The sequence below is a fragment of the Eurosta solidaginis genome, chromosome 1 (genome assembly GCF_040869045.1).
Source record: "Eurosta solidaginis isolate ZX-2024a chromosome 1, ASM4086904v1, whole genome shotgun sequence".
NCBI classification, from domain to species: Eukaryota; Metazoa; Arthropoda; class Insecta; order Diptera; family Tephritidae; genus Eurosta; species Eurosta solidaginis.
Window position 1 is genome coordinate 4,600,333 of NC_090319.1, and position 21,040 is coordinate 4,621,372.

General features: G+C 39.1%; 2 protein-coding genes across 3 annotated transcripts; one reads left to right on the forward strand and one right to left on the reverse strand.

Moving 5' to 3' along the window:
• Positions 1-12,266: 12,266 nt before the first annotated feature.
• On the forward strand, positions 12,267-16,462 carry LOC137246629 (G-patch domain and KOW motifs-containing protein). The gene is made up of 3 exons (XM_067777679.1): positions 12,267-12,524; positions 12,584-13,302; positions 13,372-16,462. Exons 1-3 carry the CDS (start codon positions 12,379-12,381, stop codon positions 14,121-14,123), a joined length of 1,617 nt encoding a protein of 538 aa, XP_067633780.1. The 5' UTR covers positions 12,267-12,378; the 3' UTR covers positions 14,124-16,462.
• On the reverse strand, positions 16,241-17,763 carry Arl6IP1 (ADP-ribosylation factor-like 6 interacting protein 1). 2 transcript variants are annotated; one of them, XM_067777688.1, is made up of 3 exons: positions 17,566-17,763; positions 16,994-17,365; positions 16,241-16,785 (listed from the first exon to the last, which is right to left on the reverse strand). In XM_067777688.1, the coding sequence occupies exons 1-3, from the start codon at positions 17,578-17,580 to the stop codon at positions 16,573-16,575; spliced, it is 600 nt and encodes a 199-aa protein (XP_067633789.1). In that variant the 5' UTR covers positions 17,581-17,763; the 3' UTR covers positions 16,241-16,572. The 2 variants fall into 2 exon arrangements, with proteins under 2 accessions (XP_067633789.1, XP_067633785.1); XM_067777684.1 differs by lacking the exon at positions 17,566-17,763 and having other exon boundaries at positions 16,994-17,392.
• Positions 17,764-21,040: the final 3,277 nt, after the last annotated feature.

Consider the following 21,040-nt stretch of genomic DNA (forward strand, 5'->3'; position numbering starts at 1 on the left):
ATAAAGCCAAGCATGACGGACATGAATCCTCATGGGCTGCTTATAAAACGAAAATAAATATATATAAAAAAGCAATGCGAAATGAAAATCGATCCTCCTGGAGGGGCTTCTGCGGCAGGATTGAATCCACATCCGCGGCCTCCCGCTTAAGGAAGGTGCTATCGAAATCTCCAACTCAGCTAAGTTACGTCCAAAAGCCGGATGGGCACTGGACGGACTCCAACGCTGAAACCATAACCCGCAAGCGCGGGCGTGTCTTCAAATATTGTTAGCGGTTTGTCACCTAATGATCAGCTAATAAGCGAAATCACAGATGATAAAAGGATTGATTGGGCTTTACAGAACTTCAAGCCCTATAAATCGCCGAGGCCGGATGGAATTTTTCCGGCTCAGCTACAGTATACTGCCGAGCTTATAAAGCCCTGGATAAAAGGGATGTTTATAGGTTGTCCTAGGCTCAATTACGTACCAGCATCGTGGAGAGAAGTTAACGTGGTATTTATCCCCAAGGCAGGGAAAGCCTCCCACTCTAAACCAAATGATTATAGGCCTATAAGCTTATCTTCTTTTCTGCTTAAAGCACTCGAAATACTCCTAGAGGACTACATAAGGAGGAGGATTGAGCCATCGCTTCTTTCGCAAGCTCAACATGTGTAGAGGCATACGACCTATTGAAGTTAGGAGCTTTTGTATAACATCAAGTCAATATTTATTTGAACATTAACAATTACACTTCACGAAAGCCACACTAAAATATTAAACTGAACAATTAAAATGACATGGTTTTTTATTTCCAAATGTTATGCACAGTGCATTTTCAGTGCAGTGCAGTTATGCAGGTTCCAAATTGTATGCAGGTTCCAACGTTATGCAGTTTCCAAATTGTATTTGCTGATCGGCTGCTGTTCTTGACGATGATGATTTTTCCTCTGTTTCGTTGTTATAATGCAAAAAAGAAATCGTAGCCAAAACGTCTATCAAAAGTATGTATGTATTTGTGCTATGTGCGAGCCGGCAAACTTGTCTTTGGTTTTGGTATAAAATGACATTGCAGAAATGCAGGAATGCAGCGATGTGAAACTCAAAACATAGAGGTACATGGTGCCTCTACACCCAGCCCCACCGTGAATCATCTCGGGATTCACCATCCAATCTAAGAACTGCCATTTTCGAAGCTGGACGACGTAGTACCCCGCCCACTGTTTTAACTTCGGCGAAACGTACTTGACCATCTTTGGCTGGAAACACTCGTGAAATTCGCCCTTTCTGCCATTGGCTACGCGGCTGCATTGTGTCACATATTAACACCAAGTCATTCACCTTTAAGGGCTCAACTTCTTCCTGCCATTTTTGACGCAAAATTAACTGTGGCAAATAGTGCCGTGTCCATTGTTTCCAAAATCGATCTTTGAGACTTTGAGCTATGCACCACTGCTTTTTCAAACATAGTTTTTCGTCTACTGGTTGTGGCGTTTGCTTCGAATTGGGACACCCAAAATAAAGTGATTTGGTGTAATTGGAGAATCTTCTTCTGATGACAAAGTTACTTCGGTTAATGGTCTTGAGTTCAATATGTTTTCGATCTCTATAAGTACGCTGCGCAGTGTCTCCTCTCTTGGCACCTCTTCGCGTATGATTTTAAGCAAAAGTCTTTTTACGATCTGTATGAGGCGCTCCCAGCAGCCACCAGAATTGGGATTAGAAGGGCAATTGAATCTCCAGTCTATTCCGCGTTGGGCAAGGTCGTTAGAAATGCGTTCGGATTCTTTCAGCTCTCTCTGGGCGCCTATAAAATGCGTACCATTGTCACTGCGGATTCGTACTGGCGTTCCGCGGCGGTTGATAAAATTACGAAAGGTTAAAAGAAAGGCATCTGTGGACAAGTCGTGCGCTAGTTCTAAATGAGCAGCCCTGGTGGTGAGGCACGTGAATATGACTGCCCATCTCTTCTCTCTGCGGCGACCTATCGCCACATTAAATGGGCCGAATAGATCAACCCCTGTGTATGTAAAGGTCCTGACGTAAGTAAGGCCTGACTCGGTCTTCAGGTAGTTGACCCATTAAAGGCGACTTTGGTGTGGCTCTATCAATTCGGCATTGCGCACAACTTCTTTGCACAACTTTCAATAACGATTTAGCGTGAGGAAACCAATAGGTTTGACGAACCTCATTCAAAATTACTGAGGCATTCTGGTGATGATATTTTTCGTGGTACTGACGCATTATAAGCTGTGAGAGAATCTGTTTGGACGGCATCAAAATCGGTCTTCTAGCTTTTTCTGGCAAAACTGTAGCCTCGTCTATGCGCCCGCGTAACTTCATAACACCCTCGTCGTCTATGTATAGTGACAATGCATATATGGTGCTTTGCTTAGAAAGGCGTTTGGATTTTTCTAGTTGTGTAAACTCTTTGGCGTAAACCTCGCGTTGGACTTCTTTGACGATGTATTTCTCGGCTTTCTCCAGTTCGGAGGCTGTCAATGCTGAACTCAGCTGATCAGTGTCGTTTTTTTCATGCTTGCGACGTGTAAATTTACTTGCAGCCCGATACACCCATGCCATCACCCGCTTTAACCTGAGAAAAGAAGAAAAACGATTAAACTGCAATAAGTACTCTTTTACCTCCACAAGTGCTACGAGGCACGGCTGCAAATCTTCTTCCAGTTGAGCGGGCATGGGGCTACAGGTTGTACGTGGCCAAAGATCAGCTGAATCCTGCAGAAAACTTGGACCTCTCAACCATGGACTACTTTGTTCTAACTTAGGTGGCCATTTCGGACGTGTTGCTGTATCAGTTATGTTCTTGTCTGTTGGTATCCAACGCCATTGAGAAGGCTTGGACGACGATATTATTTCTGCTATACGATGGTTTACATAAGGCTTAAACTTTCTTTCCTTTGAACTAACCCATTGCAGTACCGTTTGCGAATCTGACCAGAATGTGACCAGATCTGGCTGAATGCTATGACCTTGACATATGAGCTTGGCGAGTTGGACGCCGAGCACAGCTGCTTGCAATTCCAGTCTTGGCACCGATAGAAGCTTTTGAGGTGCAACCCTGGTTTTACCGGCAATAAAAGTAACGTCGCAATCTTGCGAGCTCGCGACTCGAAAATACCCGGCTGCAGCAAATGCAACTTGACTGGCGTCTACTATTATATGAAGCTGAAAGGATGTCGGTGACTGTAGCAAAGATGAGTAACAACGGCCAACCTTGACCTCGTTGATGTGTTTAACTCACCCCACCAAGCAAACCATTTATGATGAAGTTCATGTGGCAGTAGCTCATCCCACTCGATGTGAGTCTTCCAAACTTCTTGGATCAGTATTTTGGCGAATAACAAGAAATCGGCGAGAAGGCCGAAAGGGTCAAAAACTGACATTACAATGCTCAAAAGTGCGCGTTTTGTCGGAGCACGTTCTTCATCTAGTACTGCCTTTGAAATGCGATGAAACTTGAATGTAAACTCGAATGAATCTGTTGCCCAATGTTCCAATATATCCCCAGAACCTTTTCGCAGCTACTGTGCCCTTCTAGCGTTACATGTTGAGATATTTCTTTAGAGTCCGAGTTAAGTTTGGTTTCATGTTCTCTAATATTAGAAACAAACGATCGAAGTTGAAACCCGGCTTGAGCGTGGATAAACTTAACCTCTTTGCATATGCGATCTGCATCCTCTATGTTGTGAAAGCTGGATACGAAATCGTCTACGTAGTGGCTATCAATGATTGCTGCAGCTGCGTCTGGGTATTGTAGGCGAAAATCCTCGGCGTTTTTGTTCTTCACGTACTCTGCTATGCACGGTGAGCAAATCGCACCAAAAACCATTGACGTCATAACGTAGTGCCGCACTGGCTCATGGGAATCGCCATTACGTCATAAAAATCTCTGGGCATATTGGTCTGGCTGCTTTATTACCACCTGCGAAAACATGTCGCGTATGTCTGCCGCTACAGCTACTGCGCCTTCTCGAAACTTGAATAATATGTCCAGCAACGGCTTGGCTTATTCCAGGCCCTTTAGTAGCATACAATTTAGGGATATTCCATCCACCTTCGCAGCTGCATCGAAAACAATCCTCATTTTTCCCGGTTTGTGGGGCTCTGAACTTCAAAATGAGGCAAATACCAATTAAAACATGTATGCTTACCTACTTCGTCCTTGGAAAGTGGCCTGGCGTAACCATTTCGTATATATTTGGCTATCTCTTCTCTGTATCTGGTGGTGAACTCTTTATCCAAACGCATTTTCTTCTCAATACCCAAGAGACGACTGTATGCCATAGCGTAGCTGTTTGGTAGTTGTTATGGAATCGCATCTTCTATGGGAGCAGCAAGGAAGGCGGTCGGCATGATGTGGTGGTGCACATTGGCTAGTCATTGTCGGCTGGGGCGGGTCCTTGCCAACCTTACTGTTCCTGCGCCATAAACAGAAAAAAGTTCCTATCATGCCTATTCAAAACTCAACTGTCAAAAAGCGCAGAGACGACTCAAAACGATTATCAATTCAAAAGAAACGACATCCGGTCAAACCGGATGCCACGGACAGACCGTTAAATTCAAAACTTAAAAATTCAAAAAAAACTGAAGCAAAAAAATTTACCGAACCGGACATGACCGGTTACTACTCTGAAATCAAAATCAAAAAAAACTGCTGAAAATTAAAAGAAAAACAAACAAAAAAAGAAATGGGCCGAATATACATAAGGGGCGCCGCGGGTGGTTTCGCGACGCCCGGTGCTTTTCCCACCCTCAAAACCATGGCCACCGACGCACCTAAATTTTCGTTGGCCCCTTGCCTGCTTTACCCTATGCCTTCTAAATAAACGGCGACGTCAGCATTCCCATTATAAATTACACAATTTATTCACAATTCATATTAACGTATGTATGCAACAAAAAAAAAATGCGATAGTGCAGGTTTCTTAACCAGGGCTACAGAATTGTTGAACTACGAGTAGCTAATTACACTATGAAAATGTAGGTAAGTGTGTGTAGTGCATAAGTGAGAGAAAAAAAAATGATCCAACAGATCACACTTTATTGGGCCGAAATCGAAACGAAATCTAATATGAATACTTAAGTCTGACTAAGCTTGTTCTGTTGGGGGTTCTTTTCTTTTCTCTTATTTTTGCTCGTAATATTTTAAATTATACAATTATTTATGTATCCCCTTTTTTTTGATAATCGTTGTAAACGCTATGTGTGAGAAAAATATGTAATTAAATGTACTTATGTATTGTAAATATACTACCTACAAAGTAAGAATTTGGTTGAATATTTTTTTCTTTTTCATTCACATTCACAAAACATATTTAAAGTTTGGATACAAATTTCGATATTTGGGGCTCTCTTACAAAATTATTATGTGGTCGTAGTAGAACTTACTTTTGAGTGTAACTAAATATCAATTTGGTATAATGCGCTTAGTACGATGAGAATAATATTGTCACGGATATTAGCATCACTAAGCTATACCATCACTAAGGCCATGCTAAGCAGTATTTACGTCAATAATCAAATCATGTATACACATATATAAGACAGCCGAGAGATGTCACACACAGATGCATTTACGCCTATGTGTTCGCGAGAGACTGTAAACTACAAACATTCACATCAATAATTCAATCATTATGTATCTACATAAACGAATCAATCATTATGTCTACACATATGTACGTATACGAGCAGCGGAGCGGCAATGCACAAACACATGCATATATCTTATCTGAGTTGTCACAAGAGAGAGCAATAATTTGTGCACGTAGTTGTGGCTGGCGATTTTGTAGCCGAAACAAACTAGTAAGTTCTGGAAATCGAAGAGCCTAGAAGTATGCAGCGTAAACTATAAAAGCGGGGCAGGCGAGTAAGAAGTAATTCAGTTTGAGTTGAGCTATCAATCAGTTTGATTAAGCACGCGATCTGGCGGCCAATAGTAGAGTTTCATTTGAGTTATCAATCAGTTTGGTTATTAAGCCAGCGAGAAACAAAGTATAAGTGTATTGTGAAGTACTTTAATAAAGGTCATTTTTCCATTATTCAATATTGGAGTTATTTATTCAACACTTTAGTGATTCGAACTTAGCAGAGGATTGCAAATAAGAGGATTTGCAAGTAAATTCGTTACAATTGGTGTCAGAAGTGGGATTGTTGAATAAATTCCAGAAGACAACAAGGACATGGCAAAGTTCAGTGAATTAAAGATCCAGCAACTGAAGAAGGAGTTGGAGAGCCGTGGATTGAATACAAGCGGCGTTAAACTCGAACTTCAGGCACGGCTACGAGAGGCAATGGAAGCAGAAGGAATTGATGTGGAAGAGTATGTCTTTCACCTTGATGGCGAGGAGACAACAAAAATTGAAGAGAAAAACGAAACATCGCAGACGGTTACCAGCACAGACTTGAACATGATATTGGCTGCAATATCTGCACAAACATCGACAGTATCATCAATGTCGTCGCAATCGGCATCCCAACTAGAAGCGCAAGAGGCACGTATAACAGAAATGTCATCGCAAATATCCACCAACATGTCATCTCAACTAGAAGAACAGAAAACATATATGTCATCACAGATGGAATCCCAAGAGACACGAAAAACATCGAAGATTGAAGCACAGGAAACACAAATTTCTTCACAACTGGAAGAACAGAAGGCGTATATGGTATCCCAACTGGAATTGCAGGAAACCCGTATAACATCACAATTGGAAGAACAGAAGACATACTTGGCATCTCAACTGGAAGCGCAAGAGGCAAGTATATCTGAAATGTCGGCACAAATTTCGGAACAGGTATCATCGCAGCTCTTTGTGAAACTGGAAGAGCAGGATGCAAAAATTTTACAACTCGAGGACAAATTTGATGCCGAAATAGAAGCGTTAAAAGGTCGTATGGAGCAATTACAACTAAACCGCCCAGCTGTTTCAGCAAGCAATCCAAAGGTAAAAACACCATCATTTGACGGTTCTGTTCCTTTCCAGGTCTTCAAGCTACAGTTTGAGAATACCGCAGCAGTGAACAACTGGAATGCGGAAGATAAAGTTGCTGCATTGTTCGCAGCTTTAAAAGGACCAGCTGCGGAAATCTTACAGACCATCCCAGAGTACGAGCGGAACAACTACGAAACATTGATGAGCGCTTTAGAGAGACGTTATGGAAGCGAGCATAGAAAACAGATATTCCAAATTGAGTTGCAAAACCGCTACAAAAAAGCAAATGAGACATTGCAGGAGTTTGCTTCAGATGTTGAAAGGTTGGCACATTTGGCAAATGCGGACGCACCCGTGGACTACACCGAGAGGGTAAAAATTCAGAGTTTTATAAATGGCATACGGGACGAGAAACGAAGCGAGCGACATATGCAAACCCAAAACCCACATTCGCAGAAACGGTATCCTATGCACTGACTCAAGAAACAGCGTCGCTATTGAGTAAGCCAGTTTTCAAAGCACGCCGTGTGGAAGTAGAAAGGCCATAGTAGGTAGACACAATTTTGGAAGCACTGAAGGGATCTCAACAGAAGAATGCCGGAGTTATTAAATGTTTCAAGTGCGGCAACCCAGGTCACATTGCACGTCATTGCGATCTTGGTCCTAATAGTTCCAGCAATGTGGGTGGCCGTAAACGCAAAGCTGGCGGAAATGAGCAAGAGCGTGTCGGATGTAAAGAATGAAAACTTGCCCCTGCTATTGAATGTCCTTTGATATCTGTGTCGCAGATTGGAAGGAAATCAAGCAGTCTTACCATCAGAGGGAATGTGGATGGTAAAGAGCGTGTACTGACTGTAGATACGGGGGCATCTCATTCCTTGATTCGATCTGATTTGGTCTACAGGAGAGTAAAGTCATTACCTGGAGCAAGGTTGCGTACGGTCACAGGCGAGTATAATCAAGTCCAAGGCGAAGTGGTATGTGAGGTATTAATTGGAAAAGTCATGGTTCTACACAAATTCGTTGTGGCGGAGATCGTTGATGAAGTCATATTGGGAGTGGACTTCTTGGTTGACCATGATGTCAGGATCGATATGCGGAGAAAAATGATGCGCTATAAGAACCAGGACATACCACTTAACTTTAGTTTGGAAAAAGGGTTTAGCAGTAATCGGGTACTGGTGGAAAAGACTCGACAAAGACCACGAAAGTCAAAGGCAAAGGGTGATAGATCTAATGGGCCAAATAAATCAAAATCAAAAGTACCTGCGAGAGAAACACTGGCATTGACAAAACCTAAAAGACGCAGGAAAACGAAGCAACGAATTTCCGAGAAAGAATGCGAGGGTAGTTTCAAGCCGGAGCGCACTACTGTTGTGAAATGTGGGAACGATACCGATTATGCAAAGTAAATCCGTCCAGCGCAAGCTCTACGAAGTGGTTCATTGACCAAACAACAGAGTGTGAAGGAACGGCCCAGGGTATCGAGTAGGAAGATGAAACACTGGCATGACAAGAACTTTAATTCGGAAGGTTTCTTGGCGGGAGATTTGGTACTGTTAAACAACCCTCACCGGCGGAAAGGTGTTCCAGCCAAATTTCGGTGCAGTTGGGAAGGCCCGTACAAAGTTGTGAAGAAGATCAGTGATACCATCTTCCGCATACAAACCACTGGGAAACCACGGATTAGAAGAGTGGTACATTTGGAGGTGCTAGCGGCAGTTAGATCGGGAGATTTGTCTGATTGGGACGATCAGACTTAGGTGGAGGGCAGTGTCACGGATATTAGCATCACTAAGCTATACCATCACTAAGGCCATGCTAAGCAGTATTTACGTCAATAATCAAATCATGTATACACATATATAAGGCAGCCGAGAGATGTCACACACAGATGCATTTACGCCTATGTGTTCGCGAGAGACTGTAAACTACAAACATTCACATCAATAATTCTATCATTATGTATCTACATAAACGAATCAATCATTATGTCTACACATATGTACGTATACGAGCAGCGGAGCGGCAATGCACAAACACATGCATATATCTTATCTGAGTTGTCACAAGAGAGAGCAATAATTTGTGCACGTAGTTGTGGCTGGCGATTTTGTAGCCGAAACAAACTAGTAAGTTCTGGAAATCGAAGAGCCTAAAAGTATGCAGCGTAAACTATAAAAGCGGGGCAGGCGAGTAAGAAGTAATTCAGTTTGAGTTGAGCTATCAATCAGTTTGATTAAGCACGCGATCTGGCGGCCAATAGTAGAGTTTCATTTGAGTTATCAATCAGTTTGGTTATTAAGCCAGCGAGTAACAAAGTATAAGTGTATTGTGAAGTACTTTAATAAAGGTCATTTTTCCATTATTCAATATTGGAGTTATTTATTCAACAGTTTAGTGATTCGAACTTAGCAGAGGATTGCAAATAAGAGGATTTGCAAGTAAATTCGTTACAATATGTAATATGTGCTAAGAAAATTTGTTATAAAAGCAATAAAATCAAATTGTGATAGTACTACATATTATATGCACGTATATTATTTTCTTATGGTTGTTCGAACGATATTGCAAGCAATATTGATTCATATGAATATATATATATATATATATATATATTGTATTTGTATGATATAAGAAAAAAAGTTTAAATCTTTTAGCCAATTCGTGCATAATCGACCAATGGCTGCGGTCGCAAATTTCTTTTCTAACAATTTATGGTTGAGCTCCAAAAAATGATCGCTAAAACGTTTCACGTGATAAAGACGGCTTATTATAGAGCTAACTTCAATCATTTTAAAGCAACAATATATATTATTAAAATGTTATAAAAAAATGTATGCCCTTTGTTGTAAAGCTAACAATTTCGAGTATTCAATAATGTAATTTGGCAAAAAAATCGACCTTTGTTAAATAGTTCAACCGGACTGTATAAAATCCTCTAAGTACCACTTAGAAGTTTCTTTAACTACCCTGCAAAAACGCTCTCGTCATTCCACGTCATTTGACTAGCTATTATACAATCATAGGTTATATTCCTAGTCACATTTGCATGGGTGTGGGTAAGTTTTATGACCAAAATTTTTTTATAGGGTAATTATTTTGAAGTTCATACATGGCTGGTACTTACATGGCCGCCAGAGTACGTACCGTGGGCCTCTGCCGGCGTGGTTATTGCTGATGTTGATTTTGCTGGTGAAATTGACGCTGTTGTTGGTTGTGGTGCGCGGTCTTGGGCGCGCTGTGTTGGTACTGTTGGTGGTTGTTGCGCTCTGGTCCGAGGTGATCGAGTGAACCTGGTGACAATAAAACTTCGTGTTGACTTTTACGACCTGTATGACTTGGTGCTAATTAAGCGTTCGTTGTATTACGCTGCAGCGTAGTGCTGGCCCTGGAGGCGGAGATGGTGCCGGACGCTGTTCAAAAGGTGGTAGTGTACTTCGTAGACGTAGAGAAAGGGGTTTATCTGCGGATACCAAGGGTTCTCATCATAATTAGTTTAGTGCCGTCTGAATCCGAATCGGAATCACTAGTACTTTCCTCACTAGGTGTGACTGTGACCCTCCGACCTACTTCAACTGGATATTCTATACGTTGAGTTTGTGCCAACACAACACAACCGTTGTAATGTTTATTACCACCCAAAATAGACGAGTAGAAAAGAGGTTTGTCGGAATGGATTTTGCGCTATCGACTATTCCTAGTTTTTGGGCATTTACTTGAATACGTGCACAGCCGGCGAGGGTGTTTTGCTATTAGTTGAGTATTGTTGGGGATGCGCAGTTGATGTGAGCCATAAAGTTACTGAAGCAGTATCGGTGCTTGACGCCTTTGCTGTAGATGTTGTGCCAATAGATGTTACACGATCCTTTTGTATAATCGCAGGGCCGCCAAAAATTTGGCTTTTTGTTTTATAAAATTTTTCCGATTAACTGGGCAAAACTCTTGCTTTTTTTCCCGGCCGGAAAAACGTGGCTATCGTTTTTGCTGCTTTTTTTCTAAATTTTTCCACGTCTTCGTTTTACTTGCGGCCGGAAACTCATGCTTTTTTTCGCTAGTGATCGCCGAATTTTTCTTGTCTTTGTTTCGATACTTTTGTATCGCAACTTTCGCCCCATCCCCAGTCACTAGGTGTGTTCGCACGAAAACGCTCCCAAGTGGACCGTAACCGTAGACCATAATAGCAGACCGTAACATAGTGCTGGCGGAACGCATTTCCACAGCAAACCGCTTTCGAAACGCTTACCAATGCGCCGCGTGTTGTCTTCCAGCATATGACGTGCTTGTTCATTATCTTCGGACTCGAGTAGCTTAGTTGATTCGTTTTGGACACCAAAATTGTCAGCGGCGAAATATTCAGAGACCATTTCATGTAGCGATAACAAACTGTGCTTTTCACGTATATGCAGCACCACAGGCATTGTAGTTGGTGCTCGGGTTGAACCGTGTGCTATCCACCTCAGTTTCGTGTTAATGGTACTGGGCTTCGGCTGTTGGCTTGCATGGTTGTAGATGGCACACTTAAATATGTATTGTCTAGGCCCAAAAGTAACGATGGTTTAGCTTGATTTTAATCTTCTAATGGCAAAATTTTTAAATGGCTATACTCCGCTTTGCTAAAGGATGGCGTTGGCAAATCGAGATTCCGAATAGTACGTATATTTTGGAGGCTGTACGTCGCAGGTGCACCTATACCCCGTATATTGAAGCTCACTTCGAAGACTCTTCAGTCGTACACTTTTGACCATACTATTGTAACGTTAATAGCTGCTTACGGCCCTTGAGGCCCAATTTCGTGGCTACGCCGTCTTCTAGTAAGGATATGGCTGATCCTTCGTCTATCATGGCATAAGTGTCTACTTTACCATTCGGCCCAAACAACGTCACTGGTACATATTTGAAAAATTGGCTATTTTTGTACATGGCTTCCCTACAATTAAGTAGCGGCTGAGGTGCACCACTGTTTATGGAGTACTCGCGTTTTTTGAAGGGAAACTCAAAATGAAACCCACACATGGCAACATTTTTTACACATACAAAAACTGATAAGTTTTATGTTTCCATTCCATACCATTCACACCAACACCAATACACAGATTTGACAAATTTGAACAGACATATTTTGTTATAGTACAGATGAGCCAACCCTATAGTTGAACCATGCAATATATAAAAACTGCCAAGTTTTATGTTTCCATTCCATACTATTCGTACCAACACGCAGATTTTGACAATCTGAACTAACACATTTTGTTTTTGTACAGATGATCCAACCATAGAGTTGAACCATGTCAATCTAGCAATCCACCATAGACCAATCAACAACAAAAACACAATATTAGTCGCCCTGTATTAAACAGCTGAATTTTATTTATAAACGTTTGCTGGACTCACGATTAACGCTAATATATTGGAATTGTAAAACAGCTCACTCTGATAATACATGGAGGAGTCAAAAAAAATATCCTTCGGTTTTAGCAAAACTACAAAGAAGCCATCACTACTGCCAACAAACAGAAAAAAGGATACAGAGGTTGCTAAAGTTGAGCTAATAAAATGCTTGGAAGGACAGGAAATAAAGCTACTTGAGTAAGTGTAATCTTACAATTTATTATATATTTGATAGAAAAGAATGCAGACTGTTTCAGAGAAAAGCCTGAGGAATCACCATTAATTATACCACTTAAGGAAAACACGAAAACTTCTGCTGCAATTGCAAGTTTGATAAAAAGGCGCGCTGTTCTGCTCGGTGAAGCAGATGATCCACCACCTGATGAGACGACGAACGATGTAAATGCTATCACAGCCAATCATAAAGATAACATTAATGAGAGCTTAGAAGAAAGAGCAGCACGAGAAATACTTGCTGCTTTGAAAGGTAAGGACTCTGAGTCTGTAGATCAGAATATTATTGTGCCGCCTAAAAATGCCGATGAGATACCACTCGAAGGCGCCAAACAGTCGTCAATAGATGATTATGAAAATGTTCCTATAGAACAATTTGGCAGAGCCATGTTGCGTGGTATGGGTTGGGTAGATCCGATTCAAAGAAAAGGTCTGCCACCAGCAGAAGAACTACCATTTTTACGGCCGAGAGGAATGGGTTTAGGTGCTGATAAAGCGCTCAAGAAGCAGCCATTACTAATAGCACCGGAAAAAAATGAAGTATTAGAAATCAAAAAATTAGCTTATGTCCGCATATTGGGTGGGAAGCATAAGGATATGTATGGACAAATTGAAGGTTTTGATGATCATGCTGGACGTGTAATTGTCAAACTGGCAATTGGCGGTGGTAAAGAGGCATTCAACGAGTTTTTATGTCAACCAATATCTAAGAAGGAGTACGCACAATACGGCAAATGTATAAGTAAGTATATAAAGAAAAATCCATTTATAAATAATATTGCAATTATTTGAATGATGGAATTTTTTTTAGATTCAGCCAAGTATGAAGAGTATAAAAAACTGGAAAACGAACATGGTCAAATTATTATTAAAACTGAAAATGTTAAAAAAGAGTATTTAATTAAGAGGGACGGTGAGTCGGAAAGCGAATATAAAAGGAAAGGTCCTATAGATAAGTCAATGAAAAATGAGCGTGGCACACATGCTGATAATGGAAGTGAAAGGCAACCTTCAGATTATCATAGTGGCTCCCGTCGCCATAGCCCTGAAAATAAAAACACAATACGTAGAGCCCATAATAGCAAGAGCTCAAGGTATTATGAATCAGGAAAAGTGCATAACAGTTCTAGTCGCCGCGAATGTGATTATGAACATCGTAATGATAATCTAGGCTCTAACCGTATTATGCTGGGGGCTCCTAGCAAACGTCAAGAACATGAGCAGCATACACCATCAGCCAGTGGTAGCAGCAACAGGCGTCAACAGTTTTCAGACGATACTAGTACCTCCTCAGATATACATAGTGATTCGGATTCTGCATATGAACGCAAGCATAAAAAGAAGTCGAACTACAAATCAAAAGCTAAAAAGAAGTCCACCAAACACGCTAAGCGCAGGTACCGGCATAGAAAAACTGAAACAACGGACGATTCATCCAACGGCGATAGCGTAGAATGGGAAGAATCATATCGGCGAACAAAGAAGCAACACAAAAAGAAAACGAAGAAGAGCACGAAACCACGCTCCAGGTCTCGAACACATGAACGCAGTAACAAGATGTGATTTGGATTGTTTTTACCTATAATAACCTCTATATTTAATCTATTGCTGTTAGGGGTGGGACTATTCGAATAATAAATTCTTTAGCATATAAGCAACCAGCTTAGTTAATATTAATTTATAGTTATATTTATGTATCAAAGTTGTACTTGAGTCTTAAGCGAGAAATATCGGGATCGATAACCACTGTACTGATCTTAGAATTTTGTTTAGTACTAAACAAGTGTGTAAATGTTCATACGTAAATGTATATGTATTTTAATCAGATTAATATGGTAGGGACTTCTGTTTCCCATATACATACATACATGTATGTGTAAGTTGAATAGAGAAATTTAGTTCGATATCTTTTTATTTGTATAAACATCTAACTCGTCACAATAATTAAATATTTTTACATGTCATTGTCAACATTTTTTGCGCGGTTTGATGATTCAAAAGTTATTTAAGGTCCCTAACATATTAACCTAATTAAAATACATATACATTTACATATGTATGAACATTTACACACTTGTTTACAAGTAAACACAATACTTTGATCAGTGGTTATCGATCCCGATATTCCTTGCTTATGTAGTTATTGAAACCACGTTTTTATTTTATAGCATAACTTTAAATTATATTTTTTAAAACGCCTAAAAGTATGTATATGTCAATATTTTTTTTTTTTTTTCACAACAATGAAAATTTTTGAAAATTGAAAATCAACATTGAAACTTAAAATATTGATAATACATTTAAAAATTAAAAAGTTCAAAGTAACTAAAATACAAAGTTAAATAAAGATAATAAGAACCCTACAGCTTAAGCCTCAAGCACAACTTTGGTTACGTAAATAAACTAAATAAATGGATATTAACAAAGTAACCCCAAACAAACAAAAATATAGGCACATCTTCATCTATAAAGACATAAATATATTTACGTATATATATGTATGCTCATACGTACAAGCGATGAGCGGAAGATAAACAGGATTTTGTTTATTTACTACGCGCTATTCGAATATAAGGAAAGGAATTCGAATTAACGAATAAAAAGTTCGATTAAGTATTGTTCGGATTATTTGAAACGTGTAGTTTTATTCGAATATCGTGTATTCGAATATAATTCGAAAATAATCCCACCACTAATTGCTGTCTACACGGATACTTAAATTGTTTTGAAATTAAAACAAGCATATATTGTATAAGTTTTAGTGTATTTGATTTAAGATAATTATATTTTTGGTTTCTCAATATGTACAGCTGGGAAAACGAAAATATCAGCAAAAGCCGTTACAAATTTCATCAATTATATATTTTTTTTTATTTATTTCCGTTAATTTAAGAAAATTCATTCAGATACAACTCCATTTCCGTTACCTTGCTTGCTCGTCCTCTAGCCATGCAATCGGCAAACAACCAATAACCAATAGCTCTGAAATTTTGAATAAGATTAAGGAAATATTGTATATATTGCCTACGAGTACTCATTAGATCCATAATTTGCTATAACTTTTACCAATAGTTTGACAGATACATATTTATCATTTGATTGCAAGTGTTTTTTTATTGTGTGATCGTATAGCACGATATGGAAATTTTTGTTAAATACAAATATTGTTTTTTGCCAAAAGCAAAATTGTAATTTGTGAATTCAAAACTTATTCATAAAAAGGAAACGGAATAGAAAGTTTTAAAAGTAAGTATTTTTTATAATTCAGCGCATGTTCTAGCCAAAATTAAGCATTGCGATAGAACGCTGATGAAATTTGTAACAGCTATTTTCGTGTTCGCAACCACATGTACATATATCACCTGTAGGAAAAAATGCTTAACTATGATTCAGGGATCAAATATTTCATTTCTTGTATTTTATTAATTAATCACAATTACATTAAGATTATGTACTTGAATATTACGCGTAGTTATTTTTATGTAAATGAGTCGTGATGTTAATAAAAACTGTGTATGCTTTTATAAAGTGATTGCCTATCTGATGCAGACAGAGACATAGTAGATAACTATTTTTTGGTGAATTTTTTAAATATATTTTGTTCAGTGTGTTGCTTCTTTCGATAAAGCTTACTTACTAGAAATCTATATGCTATAGAATCGATCTTTAAATTCAGAATATTTTAGTTTTTAATATCCATTTATTAAATTTGCGCATATAAGCAAGAAATTTATTATATGATAAATCGTAATTTTGGTAATACAGTTGGCTTTGGTTGAAAGATTATTCTCATTTGTCGAAAATTCCAAACTTATTTATATACATACAAATATTTCGAAATTCTCTACGGCATTTCCAGTAAACTAAAATAAATGATGCAATGAACCTAAAATGACTAAAAATTTATGGCTAATGCATATAAATTTAATAAAATACAAAATGTTCTCGCAAGAGACTCCGCCGCGCAAATAATTTCATTTCTAGTCTCCATCCTTGCTTCAGTTTGACTCCTTTAATCTGCTTTTTTATTATTTTCGCGCAATTGTTGTATTTTGGAATTCACGGCACAGCCGAAATAGTTTTTGATTGTGTGGAACACGTTTTTCTCCTGTACTCCCGGATACATGGCCAACATCATAGTGATTAAATACATCAGAAGTAGATTATTGATAAGGGCTCCAATCCAAGCTAGTGCCAGTAGTACAACGCTCACAATAGTGACAAACTGTAAATGAGATTTTGTTAATAAAGGAAGTTATGATACCTAATGTAAAGTTCTTTGGAAATTGGTATGCGCATCACCCGCAAAAATATACATCTTTTTTAAACTATATATAAAGGGCCGTCTCTTCTAAGTTTGAGGTAGAGATTTCTTCTACAGTATGAAGCATATAGCACTTTTTAATAAGCACCGGTGTCATTCTTTCACTCACCAAAGTTGATTTGCGCTCTTTAGCCGAGAAGAGGTACTCATACCAACCACTTAACATTAACTTCAAATTGCATAGTTGCGTGCAAACTCGTTCGAATTGTTCCTCTTGATTGCCATTCCAATTGTCTGGACTAAATAGGAAGCGACACAAAAATGGATAAAACAAGTCTATGGCTAACCCAAACAGTCCAGCTAATGCCAATGTTGTCACCGTAGACATATCTAATGCCCATAGTAACAAATAAAATGCAGTAATTGTGGCAGCAATGATTGCAGGATAAAAGTTTTTCTCCCAAGTCAAGACGGAATCTAACTGTACAATGAGATTACGCCAAGGCTCCAAGTCATGCTTCAATTTATTATAGGCGCGCTTCTGTGAGTCCATTTGTACATGCAACATTAAAGAAAACAATCGGTCACCGAAGGGAAGGTAAATAAAAGTATTCGTTAAATAACGTACAAAGAGAAATAGGAGATCAAAAAATAATTTATTTGTAAGATGGCATGCGGCTAAATAACATTTGCATTTGCATTTGCTTTAATAAAAAAAAAATTGGTAATTCAATTGCTTACCTGTTCAACAGACATTTTGTGTTGACAAATTTGATTTTATGTTCACAAGGATAGGTGCAACCTTTTGCAAAATTTACTTAACTAATATTTTTTCTCTTTTCGGTAAAATCAATAGGCCTAGGCTATACGTTTTTCTTGTGCGCTTCTTCGGCTTTTCTGATGCGTTTTGTGCGTCGTTTCTATTTGTTGTTTTTCTAGCTCTTTGTTTTGTTGTTTTCAAGCACCGTTCCTTTCAAATATTTACCATTTCAATCTTTCGTTTAGCAATCCACCATCTCAATCCTACGACCTATCACTCCAATCCACCACTTCAAAGTCGCATATCGTGCTTAAGTGCATACATATATGTAAAGGCCATGACACAATGACATTTTTAATATAGATGCGTTTAACACAAGCTTATGCATTCCAATAACTTCGCCACAATCAACAAAGATGTTGCGTTTGTAAATATGAAGGAACTTCGGTAATAGTCTAGTTGAGGGGTCGACTGCTAATACGCTACCAAAAATATCGAGAGAGGTGTCAAACGACGCGTCTTGACATCAGTATTAATAATCCGATGGCGGAAAATAAAAATTTTAACGCGTTAAAAAGATATTAACGAAAAACCGAAAAAAGACCCACGGGTACCTCCGAAACCGGGGGTCGGATCCATAGTATTTTTGCGCAGAACACCTTTCTGCGTTGGCGGCATTCGGTCGCGCTTATAAAAAATAACCCTGGGCTACGCCATGCCAAGTCCGGGTGTGTTGTATAACCGTGGCTACCGCCACGGTGATGCACAATTTTTTTTGTGGGTATAAACACAACAACAACCACATGGAAATCGCCAACTTCAACTGCAAATATCTCCAGACAGAGATAAAATTTTTCTTTTCCGCCTTCGGATTATTGTTCCCGAGATTAATACGCTTCTTTTGACACCTCACTCGATATTTTTGGTAGCGTATTAGCAGTCGACCCCTCAACTAGACTATTACCGGAACTTCAGACTTGGCAATTGAAGGTTATTACGCCTTGCCCACTCACATGCAAAATTTCGCGAAGCACTGTTGTAAACATTCTCCCTATACCACAAAAATACTTGCTAACATATTTTGTGTAGTAATCGATTGCTATATTGCAGTTTTTAACTGCGAAAAATGTTAGAAAATTTACCAACCAGTGGGAAAAATAATTTCACTTGCAAAGTGTGCCAACACCCTTACCCAAAGCAAATGTCAAATTCTTCTTATTATTTGCTTGGAACAAAATTGGTGAGATGGCTGCTTTTCGATATCAGATGGCGCCAGTGTCGCTCATTTTACCGTTCTCCATAAAAATACGTGCAATCTACTCATAATGCATAACCATGTGTTAAACTCATCTATATGAAAATCTGCTTATGTGTCGGACCTATAATACTCCTATACATTGTTTACTATATGGTTTGGCAGCTTAAATTGAAGTTATGTTGTGAATAGAGTGGAAGGCACTCGAATTCAGTGAAAGGGACACTCGAATGGGGAATGAAGAACAGTAGGAAGAGCAGAGTTGCATTGGATCAATCATTGCATCAATATTAAAGATAAATTTAGAAAAAATAATTAAATACTTGAGTATAAGCACACATTTTCTTTCAATTACTGCAATTAAGGTATCGTAGATGCTATATATTCCAAAATTATAACATTTTATGTCTGTTTAAAAATTTAACTTCAATTACCCTAAGATTTCCGTAATATGGCCATTAGTGATGTTTGTGTGTGTGTGCAAATTTTGAGCGATCAGTTGTTAGTTGCACTACTTGGTAAAGTTTACAATGTTAGCAACACTTAACTTGACTTAGAAGTCTGTTTAATTTTGATTTTCTATGTAAGTTCTAAGTGACGTTTACATTTTGAGATCCCATTTGTTTGTTTCCATTTCATTTTGACATTTTGTCATACAAATTGACATTTATTTGATACCAGATTGTATGCGCTAAGTGGAGTATAATCAAGGCAAAGTTGCCAAGTTTACGCCAAGTCAAGTCAAGTCTATGCTAAGTACCAGTAATGGGGCCTTAAGCTGCAGACATTGGTGCTTTATCGGTAAACGATCGGCAACCTTATAACAGCTGATTCGACCAACCGTATGGGAATCAATGCAATCGATTATTGGTGCCGCTAAGGTCGTAACTGTATCGTAGCCAACCAATTGGTTTTTGGTTTAAGCGGGAGTCATTGGTGCCGTATGTCGTATCGCTGTAGTCGTATCCCTAACGTAATCAGCTGTTTATCGTTACGACGGTAAACCAAAAACCAATTGGTTGGCTACGATACGGTTACGACCTTAGCGGCACCAATAATCGATTGCATTGAGGTTGGTCGAATCAGCTGTTATAAGATTACCGATACGGTTACCGATAAAGCACCAATGTCTGCAGCTTTACCCCGTAACGATAAACAGCTAATTACGTTAGGGATACGACTACAGCGATACGACAAACGGCACCAATGACTGCAGCTTTAAAATGGTGCGTGTCCACTATTCATCGCAACTGATTCCGCTATATGTTATATATCAAGGCGAATCTATACTAGGCAATTCGCCGTGCAAAAGAATGTCAAGTCAAAAGAAAATTTTCATTGATTTCGATTAACTGACATATTGTTGTACAAGGCTTTGTATGGAAAATTAGTAAGAAGAAGCAATCAGCTGTTGGGATAACACCACCTCTACTGAATTCGCCTTGGTTATACATTGTGGCCACCAGAGGTTTGTGTCTCCGATTTTAGCTACACCCTGTTCTGTAGCTAGTTATTTAACCACTGCCGCTAGATGGGTCTCCTAAGCATTATCTAAGCGAGAACACAAATCACACCAAGATTGCGCATTCACGAGTTCAAAATTGCTTCGTTCTGCGCATCTACGTTGTTGTTGTTGTTGTAGCAATGTTTCGCATCAATATCCCCTAACGGGAGTCCAAGGAAACTTGCTGTTTTAACAGGGGCTGACCATAATGAAAGGGGTGTTAGAGGCGTTGGTTCCACATTACAATTAAAGAGATGGTTGGTGTCATGTGGGGACATCATGTGCGCATCTACGTCACACTTGACTGCTTGAGCGAATGAAAGAAAGAGAGAAGAAAACAAGAGCTAAAGGAAAATGACGTAAAAATGGCCCATAAAAAACAGCTGATCTTTTGTTTACATGCGCAATGCGCAATCTTGTGTGTGTGATTTGTAAAGCGAGGATAAGCGGTTTTTACGCGCAAGCGTAAAACAGCTTTTGCTACAAAAGGCTGGGTACATTCCCAAACATCAGAGTGCCGATATATTGCTGTTTAAACGTTTTTGTTATTGTATTCAATAATCGAGTGTTCCTAAATTAAAATTTTTTCTTGTCACACTTATGCTGCTACAATCACAAAAATTGTATAGGCTGTCTGTAATAGTTCCCGGCAAGTGGCAGCCTTAACCCTGGTGGCAACCTCGGCCTCTTCACAAGT

Coding starts and splice junctions, on each gene's coding strand:
- Arl6IP1 (XM_067777684.1), bottom strand. CDS start 17,392: ATGTTGCATGTACAAATGGACTCACAGAAGCGCGCCTATAATAAATTG. Junction 16,786..16,993: donor AAGAGCGCAAATCAACTTTG/GTGAGTGAAAGA, acceptor TCTCATTTACAG/TTTGTCACTATTGTGAGCGT.
- LOC137246629 (XM_067777679.1), top strand. CDS start 12,379: ATGGAGGAGTCAAAAAAAATATCCTTCGGTTTTAGCAAAACTACAAAG. Junction 12,525..12,583: donor CAGGAAATAAAGCTACTTGA/GTAAGTGTAATC, acceptor AGACTGTTTCAG/AGAAAAGCCTGAGGAATCAC. Junction 13,303..13,371: donor ACAATACGGCAAATGTATAA/GTAAGTATATAA, acceptor AATTTTTTTTAG/ATTCAGCCAAGTATGAAGAG.